Source organism: Vicia villosa, linkage group LG4 (assembly GCF_029867415.1).
Source record: "Vicia villosa cultivar HV-30 ecotype Madison, WI linkage group LG4, Vvil1.0, whole genome shotgun sequence".
NCBI lineage: Eukaryota > Viridiplantae > Streptophyta > Magnoliopsida > Fabales > Fabaceae > Vicia > Vicia villosa.
Window position 1 is genome coordinate 187,940,693 of NC_081183.1, and position 18,050 is coordinate 187,958,742.

The following is an 18,050-nucleotide window of genomic DNA, read 5'->3' on the forward strand; positions in this document are numbered from 1 at the left end:
TTCACTTCCCCTTCACTCATTCATTCTCCTTCAATCATGGACTTTTCTCAACTCTCCACTCTTCTCCTTTTCACCTTCCTCGCCGCCGTCTCCGCTGCCCGTGATCTCCCCGGCGACTATCTCCGATTGCCTTCTCAAACCTCCAGATTCTTCCGTCAACCTGAAAACGATGACAACGAAAAGGGAACTAGGTGGGCGATTTTGCTCGCTGGTTCTAATGGTTACTGGAATTATAGACATCAGGTATACACACAATTCTTCAAATCTATACTATACCATGTACCATAGACACTCTCTGAAACCGACACCTGCACTTGTGATCGCTTTTAATTCATTCAATTTTTAAATTATTACCGGTGTCGTTGTCAGTGTAGTGTTTCTGATGTCCGTGATTAGAATCTATATCTATATACATAAAAATTCTCAGACTTTGATTTGATTTTTTTTTACATAAGATTCTTTGTCTTTGATCAAGTTAGTTATAATCCTTGAGTTTGTTTCATGTTTTTGTTAGGTTTTTTTAATTTTTAATTTTGATTTGGTCTTTATATGAACAGAGGACCAAAAGGAAAATAGTTGACTGTGTGAGGACTAAATTGATGAACAATTCTATGTATAGGGAGGGACTAAATAGAAATTATTCAATATAGAGATAATATTGAGAATTAGTAACCTTAATTTGTGTTTGAATTTAGGTGTTTAGTTTTAATGTTGAGTTTTTGTTGTTGGTTCATCAGGCTGATGTTTGTCATGCGTATCAATTATTGAGGAAAGGTGGATTGAAGGAAGAGAATATTATTGTTTTCATGTATGATGATATTGCTTCGAATGAAGAGAATCCAAGGCCTGGTGTCATAATTAACAAACCTGATGGGGATGATGTTTATGCAGGAGTTCCGAAGGTAAAGTTATGCTTAGTTTTGAGCAATCTAGTACTGATGTTTCAGATTGAAGGTGTGTCTGTCGGATACATGTTGTTGTCCTTGACAATTATTATTACTGTTGTCTGTCTGTGTTATGTCTAATGCGGTGGTGCCCAATTATGACTTCGTAGATTTTTAGGCATGTTTGCTATATCATGTTTGATAATCTTGTAATAAGAATTTTTTTTATGACAGGATTATACTGGTGATGATGTACATGCTGACAATTTCTATGCTGCTTTACTTGGAAATAAATCCGCTCTTACAGGTGGGAGTGGGAAAGTTGTGGATAGCGGTCCCAATGATCATATTTTTGTATACTACACTGATCATGGTGGTCCGGGGGTTCTTGGTGAGTAATTCTCAATTCTTTTTAAGTAAACTTTTTCATGAAAGACATGGATTGTGAGAGGTTGTTTACTAGGTAGTCCCGACACTTCAAATTGAAGGTGTGTATGGTGTCTGACCCCGATAATATTCAATTCTATTATTTTTAGATTATTACTGATATTGACGTGGCAGTGTAGCGTTTGTGTCAGTGTTTCGTAGGTTGTTTTTATGTGTTTTTTAGCATGGTATAAACCTTGTTTGAGGCTATTAATCACAATGGTGTGTTTGTTTTTCTGCCGATGTTTGGTTGAATTGTGTTCATTTGCATGATCATGTTAGTACCAAATTAAACCTCTCTCATATGATTTCCTCAAAGTGAAATTTATGCTTTGTGGTTGCTTTAGGTATGCCTGTTGGTCCTTACTTGTACGCATCTGATCTGAATGAAGTGTTGAAGAAAAAACATGCTTCTGGAACATATGAGAGCCTAGTAAGTCCCTAGTAACTGTCAATTTTGTGTGTGTACGTGTTTTTTTTTTTTTAAATTTCAAGTCTCTTTTGTTCTGTTTAGTAATTGCCTGTTTGAATTTGATTATTTACTTCAAAATAATTGGTTTGTCAAAAGCTCTCCTAAACCTATTGGTTAAAGACAAACTAAGCTAATCCTAATTTTTTGATTTATGTAACGGTGATGCAGGTATTTTATCTAGAGGCATGTGAATCTGGGAGTATCTTTGAAGGACTTCTTCCAAAAGATCTCAATATCTACGCGACAACAGCTTCAAATGCGGAAGAAAGTAGTTGGGGAACATATTGCCCCGGGGATAACCCTCCCCCACCCCCAGAGTACTCAACTTGCTTGGGTGACCTATACAGTGTTGCTTGGATGGAAGACAGGTATGAGCATAAGAAGGACAAATCTAGATCATAAATAAGATTACTTTGATGCATTACTTTATCATAACCATAGAGTAGTTCAGTGCTTGTGACTACTGTGTTTTGATTATTCTTATTTACTATTTTGTTTTGCACTTGTACATTTGATTTATTATTAGATCAGACGATTTTTTTAATGACTGATCTAATTTTTCTTTCACTTGTGAACAGTGACGCACACAATTTGCGAACTGAAAGTTTGCAACAGCAATATAAATTGGTAAGTTCTTCTTAATCACGCATGAAAAACTTTAGGAGTTTGATATTTGATGCCGTATTCGGTCATGTTGTTACAGGTTAAGGATAGGACTATTAATGGAGCATACTATGGATCTCATGTGATGGAATACGGTGATGTAGGTCTTAGCAACAATCTTCTCTATCTATATTTGGGTACAAATCCTGCTAATGAAAATAATTCCTTTGTGGATGAAACTGAAAACTCCTTGAAATTGAGAACACCTTCAGTCAACCAAAGGGATGCCGATCTCATCCATTTCTGGGAAAAGGTATACTTTATGTACAATGTTTAATATCTCTCATATTCGCGTATTTCAGTTAAACGTAATATGTATACATCCACATTGTAATTGACATGTGCGATGCAAGAGTGCGAGATCTAGTAACCAGATATATTGAGTATTTTTTGGTGTTCATTGGCAGTTCCGCAAAGCACCAGAGGGTTCTTCGCGGAAAAATGAAGCTGAGAAACAAGTTTTGGAAGCAATGTCTCACAGGAAGCATATAGACAACAGTGTGAAACTGATTGGGAAGCTCTTATTTGGCATTGAAAAGGGTACTGAAGTGCTCAACACTGTTAGACCTGCTGGATCACCACTTGTTGATAACTGGGACTGCCTCAAAACCATGGTACTATTTCCCATGATTCAGCTTCTTCTTTCTACATTTCTTAACAAACACAAACACGGTTGGACTTGAACACGAAATCGGCATTATTTTGTTGATTACATCAAAACAATTTTTTGTACGCCTCGGTCTGTGAGGAAATTTTTTCACCTTTAATATGTTTTTGATTTCAGGTAAAGACTTTTGAGACACATTGTGGATCCCTGTCTCAGTATGGTATGAAGCATATGAGGTCTTTCGCGAACATCTGCAATGCAGGAATACCGAATGAGCAAATGGCCGAGGCCTCAGCACAAGCTTGTGTCAGTATTCCTGCCAACCCCTGGAGTTCTCTGCAAGGAGGTTTCAGTGCATAGTCTCTAAAATGTGCACTTTGTAAAAACCATGTACAATTGTTGTTACCTTATGTTTTATGCTTGTATATACATACAGAAACATTGGTCATGATCTCATGTCATGATTCTGTAAAAATACAATTGGGACACTACTAGGACATGGAGGAATAGGATTTCTCTCCAATGGTGTGCATATGCTTGAAATCCATTCAGTTATGTGGTTGTATTATTGCAAGAAAAATAATTTTTAGATGGGAAAAAAATGCCAATATGGCATGGAAAAGGTGTATAGAGTAAAAGGGCAATTGGCAGATAGGTGCTACCCTAGACACTTTGCAACACAATTGGCAACTCTTTGTATAATTATTTTAGTTGGATATGCTATTCATACAACTATTGTTTAATATTAATGCTGATGATGCATGTATTTGGCTACATTAAAATGAAAATTTTCTTATTTAATTTTTCATATAAATTTAGCATTGTTGTGAATATAATAAAATAGTTACATGCTTCTATTTAAATAGTATATTTATTTTACTCAAATTTACCATCTCATATACTAAGATATTAGTTTGTAATATATTTTAATATCACAAAATTACATTTATTTTTTATAAATTTTTTTACACAATAGTAATAATGTAAATTTTAAATAATCATTAACTATTATAAATTACATCTCAATTAACATTCTTTAAAAGTATTTTACTATTTTTGTAACTCTTATTACCATTTTCTTTGAATCAATGGAAAATCTGATTGAATCTAAAAGCAGTTAATACAGAGCGATCACGAGGATCCAGCTTAAAATAACAAGTAGACAAACACCATACAAAAACTTATAGCATTAGCCTAGCTAAGTAATCCCGTAGCTTCGTATTAGTCCACCCCCTATAAACTACCTTATCTATAATTTTTTCTTCAATTTTCTGAGTATGTACGTTATTGTCAAAACATATATCATTTTGATATCTCCATATTTCGTAGATACTTTTAGTTGTCGCACGTTTAAGGACATTAGCACGAACTCTTTTGCCTTAATTCTTCATAATCCATTCAATCTCATGTCTTCATCCCTTTACTATATGGGTAATCTATAGCCAATACAGAACTTTATGCCAAACACCCTTGGTTTTCTCACACTCAAACAACATATGTTGTTAGGTTTCCCCTTTTGCGCAAAAGCAACATTTAGGATTGTCAATCATCCCGAATCGATATAGCTTAACTTTAGTTGCAAGTCTCTTATGGAACGCCAACCAAAGATTCACCTTAGCCCTAAGGCGAGCCATATTGCCATAAAACATGGATTTCGACGCGACTGATTGGACATCCATTTGCAGAGCCTTGTACATCTTGTTCATCTGGAATTTATTGTCCTTTAACATGTCAATCCAGGTCTGGTTTAACTTGATGTCATCCCTTTGATTCAACAATGCTTTCACAATCGAAGAAGCACTCTTCATCACATTTACTTCCATGATATCTTGTTTTTTTTATATAATATGTATGGTCCCGTTACTCCCACAAACTATCCGCTTTACCACATAAGTTCCACCAAAGTTTTAGCAGAGTAGCTTTTTTCCAAGTTTCCAGATTAATGAGGTGTAAACCACCATAACGTCTAGGCTTGCACACAGTATTCCAAGCTATTGGTGCTTTACGACTCTTCTCATTCTTACCAGTCCATAGAAAAGCTCGACAAATAGAGTTAACCTTTTGAATTACACATTTGGGGAAGGGTATGCATTGCATTCAATAGTGCATAATTTCAAACATCACACTCTTAAGGAGAAGCAGCCTACATGCATATGTAAGCAGTCGCGAGCTTCAATGATTAATCTTGCTAGCAATTTTGTCAATAAGACTGTTATAACTATGTGCAGTCAGTCTTCTGATTGACATTGGGACACCAAGATAGCGGAAAGGTAGAATGCCCGCTGCAAAACCGATTAGCTTCTTGATGTCATCTTGCAAATGCTGGTCCATTCCCCTAAAGAAAATGCTGCATTTTGCAGAGTTTACTCTAAGCCCTGTGGATTTTGATAACACATCAAAAGCATCCATCATGAGCTTGACGAATTCTGCATCACTCCTAGAAAACAATAGTAAATCATCAGCAAAACATAAATTTATGATTCCCATCTTTTCACATTTTGAGTGAAAATTAAAGTTTGGATTTTCTTTCAATCTCTTTAGACATCTATTAAGATACTCCATCATAATGACAGATAAAATAGGGGACATGAGGTCTCCTTGTCGCAGACCATGTTTAGCTTCTATAATTCTAGTGTGGTTACCATTTATATTGAACCGGTATGACACAGAGGTCACTGCAAGCATGATCCAGTCAACAAATTAGCGGGGGAATCCTATTTCATAGATAACCTTCTCCATGGCCATCCACTCAATGGTGTCATAAGCCTTATGTATGTCAATTTTCACCATGCATCTTGGAGTACCACTATGCCTACTATAGCCCTTGATAAGTTTATATATGAGGATATGGTTGTGAATAATCTGACCAGGAATGAATGTTATATGTTTTTATACACAATGCTAGTTAGCATCCACCATCCGATTGGTGATTGTTTTAGAGATGATCTTATAAATGGTACTACAACATGATATGGGCGTGTAGTCTTTAATCCTAGTTACTTCTTTATTCTTGGGGATCAAAGTAACAAGTGTGCAGTTGGTTGCCTTAAATAATATGCCATTTACAAAGAAATCATCAACAACTTGAGCACATCATGTTTAATAACAACCCAAGCTTTCTTGTAAAAGTAGGCACCATACCCATCTAACACTGGGGATTTTGTTTCATCAATGTTATTCAAAGCACTTAGAATCTCATTCTCATTATATTATAAATTCTTAAACTACTCTTTCCATTTTATAAATTAGTAGTCACTTTAATTAATTAAACTAAATAAATAATTAAATAATTTTAATTAGAAATTAAATTATACATTAAAATGAATATTTTTTCATTTATTTTTTTTTATATAAATTTAACATTTTTATGAATATAATATAATGGTACATGCTTTTATTTAAATAATATATTTATTTTACTCAAATTTATCATATCATACATTGTGATATTAATTTGTAATATATTTTAATATAAAAATAACAAATATTTTTTAAATTTTTTCTACATAATAATAATTTAAATTTAAAAAATAATTAACTTTTATAATTCTATTTAATAAAAAATGTGTCCATATAAAAAACTTCTTACAAAAGTGGAAATAATTCTCTTTTAATTATTTTACATAAATATTTTTGCATAATATCATCTAGACAAATATAAATAACTTTTACTTAATCAACATCACATATACTACATAAATTACTTAATTTATATGTTTTATAAAAAAATATTATGCGATTAAATTAATAAAAGTATTTTAAAATATATTTTATATTAATAATAATGGAATAATATTTAATAACTTTTACTTAATCAATGTCACATATATTACATAAATTACTTAAATAACATGTTTTATAAAAATACATTTTTAATTAATATATATTTACACATCCTTAAATAAAGACAACATATTAATATACAATAATACATAATTCTAGAAAAATACTAATTTTTTCTATTTTAAGTTTTTTTAAATAGTCACTTTTATTTATTTATAATCATGATTACAATAACAAATTAAATAATATATTTTATATTAATAATTTACATATCCTTATAATAAACACAACATATTAAAATACAAAATACATAACTTTGGAAAATATTAATATTCATATATTTTATTTTTAATTTTAATTTTAATTCTAATATTAATAATATATTTTGGTGAAAATTATTATAAATATATAGCAATTTCTTTTATATTCTATAACCACCTAACACTTTTTATTTTTCAGTTTTTTCTTTCTCTTTAATTTTTCATTAAAGATGCCATAAAAATACTATTTTAATATAATAATTTATTTATTAGTTACTAATTTTTATTAATCGGTAGAATAATCAACATTTTGAAAATGATGGGTCATAACAGTAACATTAAAAATATTGTTATAAAATGTCATGTCTTTCTGTATCCTTACCCACCTTTATAATCACCCTTAATTCTATATTCATTATTTACTTATTACTTTTGCTATCCTTCATCTCTTCATTCTTTTCTATTTTTTATTTTTTTACAATATTTGCTATTGATAACAACTTCAATTAATATGAGGTTTTTTCTTCTAATAATTATTTATATATTTGTTTATCTTATTATTAAATTACATACCTGATTATTCTATTTTCTTGTAAAACACATTATATGTTTTTGCAGGCTTAGCAAAGTTAAGATATTGCAAGCAGAAATAATAACAGTTATATTTACTTTAGAACAGACACATGCAAGAGATTTGAGAAAAATCTCGGTCAAAAGCGATTCAATGGGGCACTACTGTGCCTAAAACATTTATATAAATTTTTTGAATTTTAGGATTAGTGGTCAAATTGTAAGTCAGTTAACTTAAATCCTTAGAATTTCTCAAGAACTATTATGATCTCCCAAATGTAGATTTTTTTTATTTATAATTTATCTTTTTTTTTATTTGTTTTCTTTTGTTTTTGTCATTTATTTTATTCTTTCTTTCATTTGTTAATTTAGTGAGATATGCTTCAACTATTGTAATTTTTTTCTTTTTTTTGTTACTTTAGACTGGATTTATAATAAAACTATTATTATTAGTTTTTGTTGATAAGATGAAATTAAGTTTATTATTAATTTAAATGAAAACTAATGAAAATATTGATATGGTGTAATCAATTTAATATATAAAAATCATATTACTAAAATAAATTCATAGTATTGGAGGTGTTTATATTATACTAATTAATTAATTAAATATATAACTCTTTTTTGATTAATTGATTAAATAAATGTTAAAAAAACTTCAATCCCATATTCTCAATTAGTCAATTAATTAAATAAAAAATTGAAAAAATAACCCCACTCCTAATTAAAATTACAATCAAAATTATTCTAAAAAGTTAAAACTTCCTATAACCCTACTAAACTCTAAGTTATACTTATATAATCTGACAACCATATCTACCTCCACAAATCACATATAAACAATTACACCGCAATTTTCATTTGTTATATTTTACTCTATCTCTCATCTTCTTTACTCTTCCATCTTTACTTTGTCATTTGGAATACATGATACTATAGTAAAAATAATATTATTTTTCTTAATTTTATACATTTTTTAGATAGAATTGAAATAAAATATTTATTTATTTGACAAACTTTTTCACGTTGGATATGAAACATAACATCAAGTAGCTATTAAAGTTCCTCTTTCTTCACTATTTTTATTGGTTTCATTTATTTTTATATTTATAACATATATATATATATATATATATATATATATATATATATATATATATATATATATATATATATATATATATATATTATTGATAGTTTATGGTTAATTAGTACACATTTATTTATTTATTTATGAAAGTTAATAATTCTACTAATTCCATTATCATCACTCTCAATTTTTTAATAATTAATTAATTAATAATGTCTTAAAAATAGAACACATATAAACTCTAAATTCCACTAATTACATTATTATCACTTTCAATTATTCTTTAATAATTAATTAATTAAAAATAGCCAAAAAAATATATGTTACATAGTTTTATTTAATAGTTTTATTTAAATTTCATCAAAAAAAGCTTTTTCTAAACAAATATTGTTATTGTAAACTAAATTCAATTTAATTATATAATATAATAGTAATAATATGTTTCTACAAAAATATTCGTATTTTTATTTATTTTATAAATTTCTTACATAAGAAGCGATAATATAACGTATAAATTAATCACTTTTTTTTAAAAAAAAATCTTGATATATTCAACTCAGGACAGAAGAGCATAGTCTCAAAAGCCTCCACCACTCCATACTTTTTAATTTATTTCTGATTCTCTATATCTGTGAATGTTTCCCGCGCTCCTGTCCTGCTGCCCTAGGCTCCGTCCGTGGTTGGTTGAAATGGCGTCTTCCGCCTTTGATGTACTGATGTCGGGCGCTCGAAAGAAGAAATCCGACCAGAAAAGAAAAACCCCACCCCTCCCCAAATCCGGAAACCCTAACCAAGTTTTGTCGCCTCCCATCTGCTCCTTCTTCTACTTCCATAGAAGAACTGAGGGCTCTGTTGCCAAAGCTATCCGTTTTTCTCAATCTATGCTGCGGAAGCCGGATGCATTGACTATAACAAAAGTTTTCAACACCTTTCACTCCATTGTAAAGGTATATGTAATGTTTACACTTTTTCTATTTGATTTGTGTGCAGTATATAGTTTCATTTCTCCTTAATTTTCTATTTTTCAGTACACGTCTTTTGCAAAAGGATAAAGCCAAGGCTTATTAATTAAGCTTTAAGTTGTCATTGATTTTTATGTTGTGTGTTTGTTACAATCTTTAAATTTGTTCGTTTTCCATCTGGTGAGCACAAATGTATGCTGGTAATAGACATGGTCAGTCGGGATTTCAAACATTTTTTTACATAAGAACTAGAGTTTTCTAATATTTCCGCTTATTTATAGATTAATGCACTTATGAATCCAGAAAAGACAGCCGAGAGAAGAAAAAGAATGATATAAAGTCACTTCTTCTTGCTGCAACCGACTGCGAACCTGTATATCTAACCCCTTTGCTACAGGTGGGAGTTTGATAATTATCTTTATAAATCCCTACGACGTAGTCAACTGCCTATTTGCTAATATCTTTTTTGTTCAGTTTGTTTTCTAGAAAGAGTTGCGCCTTGGATATGGTGACCAAACTTTATTATCTGCATTGGGCCAAGGAGCCCTTTGTTCTAAAGAACATTTTGAACTTCCTCCTGAAATTCAGTCTCCTTCAGAAGAGGTATTTCATTTGGTTGAGATTTTGAAATTTGGTACGGAGTTAGTTTGTTCAATTTAAGCTACTAATTCTTTTTGAGGATGGGGCCATTGACAATATTTGCTCTGGTTTTTAAAGTTCGAGACGGGTGTCAGTACATTAGCATTGTAGTGATGTTACCAATTTCTACTCTATTAGATTTTATTTTCTAATTATTACTTGTGTTTCTTTTTGCATCAGGCTGCAAAGATTGTTAAACAAGTATATTCGGTTCTCCCTGACTATGGAAAAATAGTACACGCACTGCTTACTGATGGTATATGGCGACTTCCAACAACATGTGTTTTTACTGTTGGTGTTCCGGTTGAGCCTATGCTGTCAAAATCAATGACGAGTGTATCTGAAGCTCTAAATAAGTTCCAGGATATAGGGTTTACTTGTGAATACAAATACGACGGAGAACGTGCTCAGGTGATGCTTCACTGTCTATATTTCCTTCAAATATAGTCTGATTATGATTCTTATTTAGTCTTAATAATATTATCTCTGTCGAGACAGATACATTACATGGAAAATGGCTCAGTTGAGATTTATAGTAGGAATGCTCAACGGAACACTGAAAAATTTCCTGATGTTGTGGCTGCAGTTTCAAGGTAAAAAAAAAAACACTTAATTTAGAGTATTAATTTTACTTGTGATCCACAACATCTTTTTGTGCCAGTGATGAACATTTTCTTAACACCATGAAGCTGCACTGGATAGAACTGTTAAGGTTACAGGGTTTAATTATGTAGGTTTAAAGGGATAATAAGGAGTAAATGACTATTCAAAATAGAAATTACATTGATATTATGTTAACAATATGTTGGCTTTTGTTACAAGAAGACAAGCACTCAACCTTAGGGATAATTTAATATACTACATGTTTTACTACATAATAACGACGAGTTGTTTAGATATTCCATGAGAAACAAGACATCTGTTGCTTCCCAGTACAAATATTTCGTCATCATGGTTTTTGATATTTGTTGTTAGTGAACAGGTTGAAGAAAAGAACTGTATCGTCATTTGTTATTGATTGTGAATTGGTTGCATACGATCGTGCAAAACAGAAATTCTTTCCTTTCCAGGTAATTCCAATACCGATTTTGTATTTTTTAAATGGTTCAATATACATCATTTAGTTGTTTGTCTAAAATTTTTTCCTTGGCAGTCAATTAAAATTGAATCATTTTGTAATTAACGTCTTTTTTTTTATCACGGGGATTCAATGTTCCAATTTCTAATATTTTGCTCGAAGAGTATAGATTAGACAATGTTATAATCTAAAGATCATGACAGGTGCTTAGTACCCGCTCCCGCAAAAATGTAGCTGCGAGTGGCATTAATGTTGATGTATGCATATTTGCTTTTGATTTGTTGTATCTTAATGGCCAAGCACTGCTTCTGGAAAATCTGAAAATTCGTAGAGAGGTAACTCTTATCTTACCTTTAAGATACTCAAATTGACCAATCTAGTTTCTTTGTATACCAATAACAATATCAATCATATCAAATTACCGTGTTTACATAATTTACTGTCTTTGATCTTTCACTTCTCTCTATCAAAAACCACATACCTTCAACACGATGTCATAAGGACACCATCTTCTATGAGCTGTTCCATCACTATTCTGCTCCAAATTCTCTAATGCTTGGTACTTTAATATAATAGTTGTATTCATTTTAGTGTTGTTAATAATGTCGTCAATCTTGGATTCCACGTTGAATCCCAAAACTGTCATAGCTGTATCGTGGATAGCGGAATGTCGCAAATACTTAATGCCACAACCCGAAATCTGTAGTTGTAACCAGCTCACAGACTGATATATCTAGATCGGCAATTAAGCTTATATCTAGAAAGTGGCACATTACTTAGCTAGATGTAAATAATGCCTTCCTCTATGGCATTCTTGAAAAAGTAGTCTACTAACCTTGGTTTGATATTTGCATGCATTACTTCTTAAGGTTCCTTATTTCATTTCTTCACTGGACCGACGGTCCTTGCCAAAGAACCTTAACTGAGACAATATTCTTTGAGCACATACGTCTCTCCCATTTATCTATTATAGCTACTAGATATTCAATGCATAACAAATTCTCATCTAACTGCTCTTCTTCTCGACTAATCACATGAGAAGGGTCATAAAGGTATTTCCGAAGCATAGTAATGTAAAAGACCAAATAAACTGCTATCTTATAGAAATGTGAAAGTGCCAAGCGATAAGCTACAGTTTCTACTCTCTCCGAAATCTCAAATGACCCAATGAACCTTGGAAATACTCTGCCTTCAAGCCAAACTGCAAAACTCCCTTCATTGGTGAAACGTGTAAAAATACATGTTCTCCAACTACGAAATCTAAAGGACGACTCTACTTATCAGCGTTAGACTTTTCCCTTCTCTGAGCTACCACTTAGGCTATGTTTGAATATCATAAAATGAACGGAGAGGAACGAAGATATCATTCCGTTGTTTGGAAATTTTAGGACGGAACAAGGCAAATTGTTCATTCCACCCAAATCCGAGGGAAAAGAATATAGTGGTAAGTGATGGAATGGAAAGGAATCCATACCACTCCATTCCGCTCCGCTCCACAGGTTTTTAAATTATCCAAACAATGGAATATCATTCTATTCCATTCCACTCCACTCCATCCGATTCCATCAATCCAAACAAAGCCAAGCGATCACAAATCAATTTAACCTTTTCAATGGCAACTTGAATCAATTATGGGTCCATTAGTTTAGCTTCTCCGACTTCAAACCAACCTAATGTAGACCGACACCGCCTACCATACAAATCCTCAAACGGCGCCATTTGAATACTAGATTGGTAGCTATTATTATATGCAAGTTTCATGAATCATAGGCTAATATCAATCCCAATCCCTCCGAGATCTAGAACACAAGCGCATAACATATCCTTCAGAATCTGTATAGTCCTCGTAGACTGACCATCAATTTAAGATGGAAAGTTGGACAAAGATTCAATCTAGTCTCCACTCCTGCTACTAGGTCAACTCCAAACCAACATTCGGCAGTGCAGATTGAAAATACTTCCAAAACTAAGCTCCGCCCGCGGTCAGAGATAATGAGCATCAGCATGCTATGCAAAGAGACGATATCCTCCAAATAAATGCTGCTGAGCATTCTGTGATGAAGTATAGGTAGTCTATGACTCTATACAGGTAAGAAATGTGCATACTTGATCAACCAGTCTATAATCACCCACAAAGTCATAACCCTTTTAAGTTTGTGGTAAACCCTTAACGAAATCTATAGCAATGGCTTCTTACTTCTTTTCAGATATTTCAATAGGTTGAAGGTGCTTAGCCTTTACTTGCTGGCACACCAAGCACATATAGACAATAGAAATTGAGGTAGACAAACATTTTATCAGAGAAAAGCTGGACTGGTGATTGATAATTACAGCCCACATTCCCTCTAGGAATCAGTTGGCATGTGTGTTAATTGAAAGATTATACCAATTTACTTGCAACCTGAGAATGGTAGATATTCATTCACCAGCCTGAAAAGCAGTATTGTAAATATATTTTTATTATTTGTGCCGATTATATTGGCCTCAAATCCCTCAATTAAGCTTGTTAGGTATATTCTATTTAAGTAGCTTTTGAACTCAGTTGCTTTTGAAATAATATTAAGAAAGTAATTTCCAATTCTACTTATGGTGCATCCTTTGCAAATTTGATTGTAAAGGCATCGTGATATTGTCACTATTTATATAAAAGTCTTCACTGCAAATAAAATTCTCAATTGGTATCCTAAAGTTATGTAAACAAAAAAAATTATCTTTAAAAGTTATGTAGACAAAAAAATTTCTAAAATTGAATGATGGTATCCTAAAGAACTATATATTGATTATGGTCAAGTTTTCTCTCTGCAGCATCTTTATGCCTCATTTGAGGAGAAATCTGGATTGCTTCAGTTTGCAACGTCACTAACATCAAATGATACCGAGGAAATACAAAAGTTTCTCGACGAAGTCGTGGATGCTACCTTCATTCTTATAAAGGTATTAAGGTATAATGGAAGAAGCGGAGTACCAAATATAAAGTATTCATGGAGACCCACTTGAGGAGAGATTGATGTGTAATTAATTCTAAATAGTTGAGTCAAAGAATTTTGGACTCCAAACTTCTTCATTATCCACACACCAAATTCTGTATCGAGGGAATCATGTGAAAGACAAAGAAAGTCGTCCAGAACACTAAGAACTGGCTGGAAGTAATTGCGTATTTTGAGGCCGATGCAAACGGTCGTATGTCTTAGTGGAAAGATTCAGTGATATAATAACAAATGGCTCAAGACGTGGTTGGACATAGTTGGGAAGTGCCAACCAGTTAACAGTACCAATCAAATGAATGATTAATTTAAAAATGATCGGAATTCATTATGCAAATAGGAATCAAAAGACATTTGGGAAATTTTCTCCAACAAATATCATCAAAGTTGATTATTCTAACCTACGCTATGCTTGAAAGATGATTCTCTTCAGTTTAAGCGCGTAACTCATTAACTACCACAACTTTGTAAGTTTTGGCTGTATCGTCAAAACCATAAGTTTAAACCATAAGTTTTGGCTGTATCGTCAAAACCAAATGCAAACTTGTAGAAACATTGGTCGACAGTGTTACGACATAAAAAAAGCCCCTAATTCTATCGATTTGATTCTAGTGGTAGGGTTCCATAAAGAAAACCAATACTTTTGAAAATTACCATTTAGATAATCATTTAGTAAGCAATTTTCTTAGTGAATAGCAAGCATAGTAATCCTTTAGCGGAATCAATTACCTGACAGATGTTAGTGGAACCGTGACATTTGTCGCCGAAAATAATTCTATTTTCAAGAAAACTACTCACGTAAATGATTGGACATCGCTTATAGGGTGTTTTGGCGAAGAATAAGTGGGTGTGAGTATGAGAGATGGATTTTGAGAGGATACCTTGAAAGGTTTTCTAAAAATACCGGATCAGAAATGTACCTTTTTCAAGACTTGTTCAGTGTTTTGAACTGCTCAATGTTGTTGATGCTGAGCTTCACTAAGATCATCTGAATGACTAAGACTTCGTAAACGGAGGAAAATCACCACTCATCTAGTGTTTTGGATTCAGATGGTTTCTTGGAGGAGGATTTCCATCGCAGAGTGGATAAGAACGTGTTGGTTTAGGCTAAATCAACAAGTACTTATACACTTTGCGATGAAATTCCTCCTCCCAAGAAACCATATGAATCCAAAACACTAGATGAGTGGTGGTTTTGCTCCGTTTCCGAAGTCTGTCATGCAGATGATCTTACTGAAGCTCAGCATCAAGAACATTGGGGAGCTCAAAACACTAACGAGTCTTGGAACAGGTGCATTTCCGATCCAGTATTTTTAGAAAAACTTTTCTAGTATTCTCTCAAAATCCATCTCTCATACTCACGCCTACTTATTCCTCGCCAAAATATTCGATGTTCAATAATTTCCCGCGAGTAGTTTTCTTGAGAATAAAATTGCTTCCGGCGACAAAATGCCACGGTTCCACTGATATGTAAGATAATTGGTTTCGCTAAGGGATTGCTATGCTCGCTCTTCATTAATAAAATTGGTTACTATAGAAATGGTGCTTTCTATAAATATTTATTTTCTTTATTGAACCCTACCACTAGAACAAAGTTGGCAGAATTAAGGTTTTTTTTTATGCCGTAACACCGTCGACCAAGGTTTCTACACGTTTGCATTTGGTTTTGACGATACAACTAAAACTTACAAGGTTGTGGTAGTTAATGTGTCGCGTGTTCAACCGAAAGAAAACCATCTTTCAATCATAGCTCAGATTAGAGTTTTCAGCTTTAATGATATTTGTTGGAGAAAACTTCCTAATTGTCCTTTGATTCCTGTTTGCATAATGAATTCGGATCCTTTTCAATTTAATGGTGAGATTTATTTGATCGGTACTGTTCACAACTATGTCTAACCACGTTTTGAGTCATTTCTTAATATATCACTGAATCTTTTCACTGAAAAATACAATCACTTGCATCTGCCACAAAATTTTGGCAATGAACAACTTTCTTTGTCTTTCTCATGATTTTCTCGGTACAAAATTTGTTGTATGGATAATGAAAGAGTTTGGAGTCCAAAATTCTTGGACTCAACTATTTAGAATTAACTACACATCAATTTCTCTTCAAGTGGGTCTCCATGAATACTGTATATTTGGTACTCCACTTCTTCCATTATATCTATAATCCCACTGATGTGAAAGTAGAGAAGAACGTTATAATTAGAGAACCCCACAGGCTGTGTTGGTTTTCTGCCATGAATTACATTCATAGCCTGTTTTCCAAGTAAGTTTTATAATTTTTTGTATACCTCTAAATATGGATATTGCCTTTTGGGTATGACTTCATTTGTGTTTCGTTGTATTACTTCTAGTCTAATGTATATATTTTTTGAACTGTAGGCCTTTAACCCCTTCTCCAAGCACATCCTGTTTGCATGGAAGTATCCTATTTGTAATAGAGGATGATGGTAATCTTGGAGACATACCGGAAGATAGTGAGGGAAATGAAGAGGAATGGTTAGATTCTATGGGCGTGGAGGAGCTAAGTGACACCGATTCTGATGAACAAATAATCTTTATTTTGAGTATCTTTGGTTGTCGAATTTTATAGAACATCTCTCAAACTTTATGCTAGGTTCTTCTTACCGTCCTTGTCATATATGGCTAAAAATGCGAAGACCATGTATTTTTGGATACACAGAGTGGTTAAACTTTGATATTCTAGCTTTCAATTGATGTGCTATGAAATTTACACGGATAGATCTCTTTTTGGTCATATGTTTGAAACTTGGTTTGGTTGACTTTAGAGGAATAGAGTTTGTCATAATTAAGGATCATGTTAGTAGAACTTGAACAAAAAGAAAAGCAGTTATGACAACCTTGAGAAGTTGTCTAAATTCTATCGTGTAGTTATGAAACTATTTGGGTTTGTTAATTAACAATGTTGTGCAGGCAGTCACGAGAAGAGAAGAAAGAGTTGTGATTCCCCTACTGATAATTAAAACTCATAAGTGAATTTCATGGTATAGTAATAGAAGGGGGGAAAGTGTCTTACAAATTCATATTGTTGATTGTTTAAATTTTTTAGACAGAGCTTTCATTAATCCAAATTGGTTTCAGAGTTGTTCTTGGAATCAAATTTGGGATAAAGTCTATTTTTATTATATCATTTGTTTTCACTGATTTCATCTTGTGACTTTCCTGGCTGCTCGTTTCATTGTATTTCTTACTTTTCAATATCAAAATAATTGTTATTTTTTCAATCGTGACCTTTAATTCTTACTCTATACACTACTTTTAACACATTAATAAGATTAATTTAATGAAAATGCAATGTCTTATAACAATATTATTGTATTTTTTAATTTGTGTGCAAAAATTTTAAATGATAATTATTTTAAAATAGAAAAACTAATAAATAAAAGAAAAACAAAGTATATTGAACTATATGAATATAGGTGTAAATGTCAAATTTAATGTCAGCGTATCATTTCTCTTTCTTTTTAATCATTTATTACAATGATAAATAATAAAAAGAGCATAATTAATACTTTTCTCAACAGTTTTTCTCATTGTTCCTTATTATATCTTTTTAATGTATTTATTATTTATAATAATATATTTCTTAAATTCTAATATTTATCATC

The 18,050-nt window shown here is 32.1% G+C and overlaps 2 protein-coding genes across 3 annotated transcripts; both read left to right on the plus strand.

The window, feature by feature from the left end:
* LOC131596422 (vacuolar-processing enzyme) lies at positions 1–3,801 on the plus strand. The gene is made up of 9 exons (XM_058869067.1): positions 1–243; positions 738–902; positions 1,119–1,275; positions 1,658–1,743; positions 1,951–2,150; positions 2,361–2,409; positions 2,486–2,698; positions 2,853–3,059; positions 3,230–3,801. The coding sequence occupies exons 1-9, from the start codon at positions 37–39 to the stop codon at positions 3,410–3,412; spliced, it is 1,467 nt and encodes a 488-aa protein (XP_058725050.1). The 5' UTR covers positions 1–36; the 3' UTR covers positions 3,413–3,801.
* A 5,522-nt stretch (positions 3,802–9,323) lies between these two features.
* On the plus strand, positions 9,324–17,163 carry LOC131596423 (DNA ligase 1-like). 2 transcript variants are annotated; one of them, XM_058869068.1, is made up of 9 exons: positions 9,324–9,702; positions 9,999–10,114; positions 10,192–10,320; positions 10,537–10,767; positions 10,855–10,949; positions 11,339–11,426; positions 11,638–11,769; positions 14,240–16,687; positions 16,804–17,163. In XM_058869068.1, exons 4-8 carry the CDS (start codon positions 10,669–10,671, stop codon positions 14,429–14,431), a joined length of 606 nt encoding a protein of 201 aa, XP_058725051.1. In that variant the 5' UTR covers positions 9,324–9,702; positions 9,999–10,114; positions 10,192–10,320; positions 10,537–10,668; the 3' UTR covers positions 14,432–16,687; positions 16,804–17,163. The 2 variants fall into 2 exon arrangements, with proteins under 2 accessions (XP_058725051.1, XP_058725052.1); XM_058869069.1 differs by having other exon boundaries at positions 10,021–10,114.
* The last annotated feature ends 887 nt before the right edge of the window (positions 17,164–18,050 follow it).

Bases quoted from the DNA above. Each gene is read 5' to 3' on its own strand.
- LOC131596422 (XM_058869067.1), top strand. From the start codon at position 37: ATGGACTTTTCTCAACTCTCCACTCTTCTCCTTTTCACCTTCCTCGCC. The intron at 1,744-1,950 runs GTAAGTCCCTAG...ACGGTGATGCAG, and splicing joins CTGGAACATATGAGAGCCTA to GTATTTTATCTAGAGGCATG. The intron at 2,410-2,485 runs GTAAGTTCTTCT...ATGTTGTTACAG, and splicing joins TGCAACAGCAATATAAATTG to GTTAAGGATAGGACTATTAA.
- LOC131596423 (XM_058869068.1), top strand. From the start codon at position 10,669: ATGCTGTCAAAATCAATGACGAGTGTATCTGAAGCTCTAAATAAGTTC. The intron at 10,768-10,854 runs GTGATGCTTCAC...CTGTCGAGACAG, and splicing joins ACGACGGAGAACGTGCTCAG to ATACATTACATGGAAAATGG. The intron at 11,427-11,637 runs GTAATTCCAATA...AGATCATGACAG, and splicing joins AGAAATTCTTTCCTTTCCAG to GTGCTTAGTACCCGCTCCCG.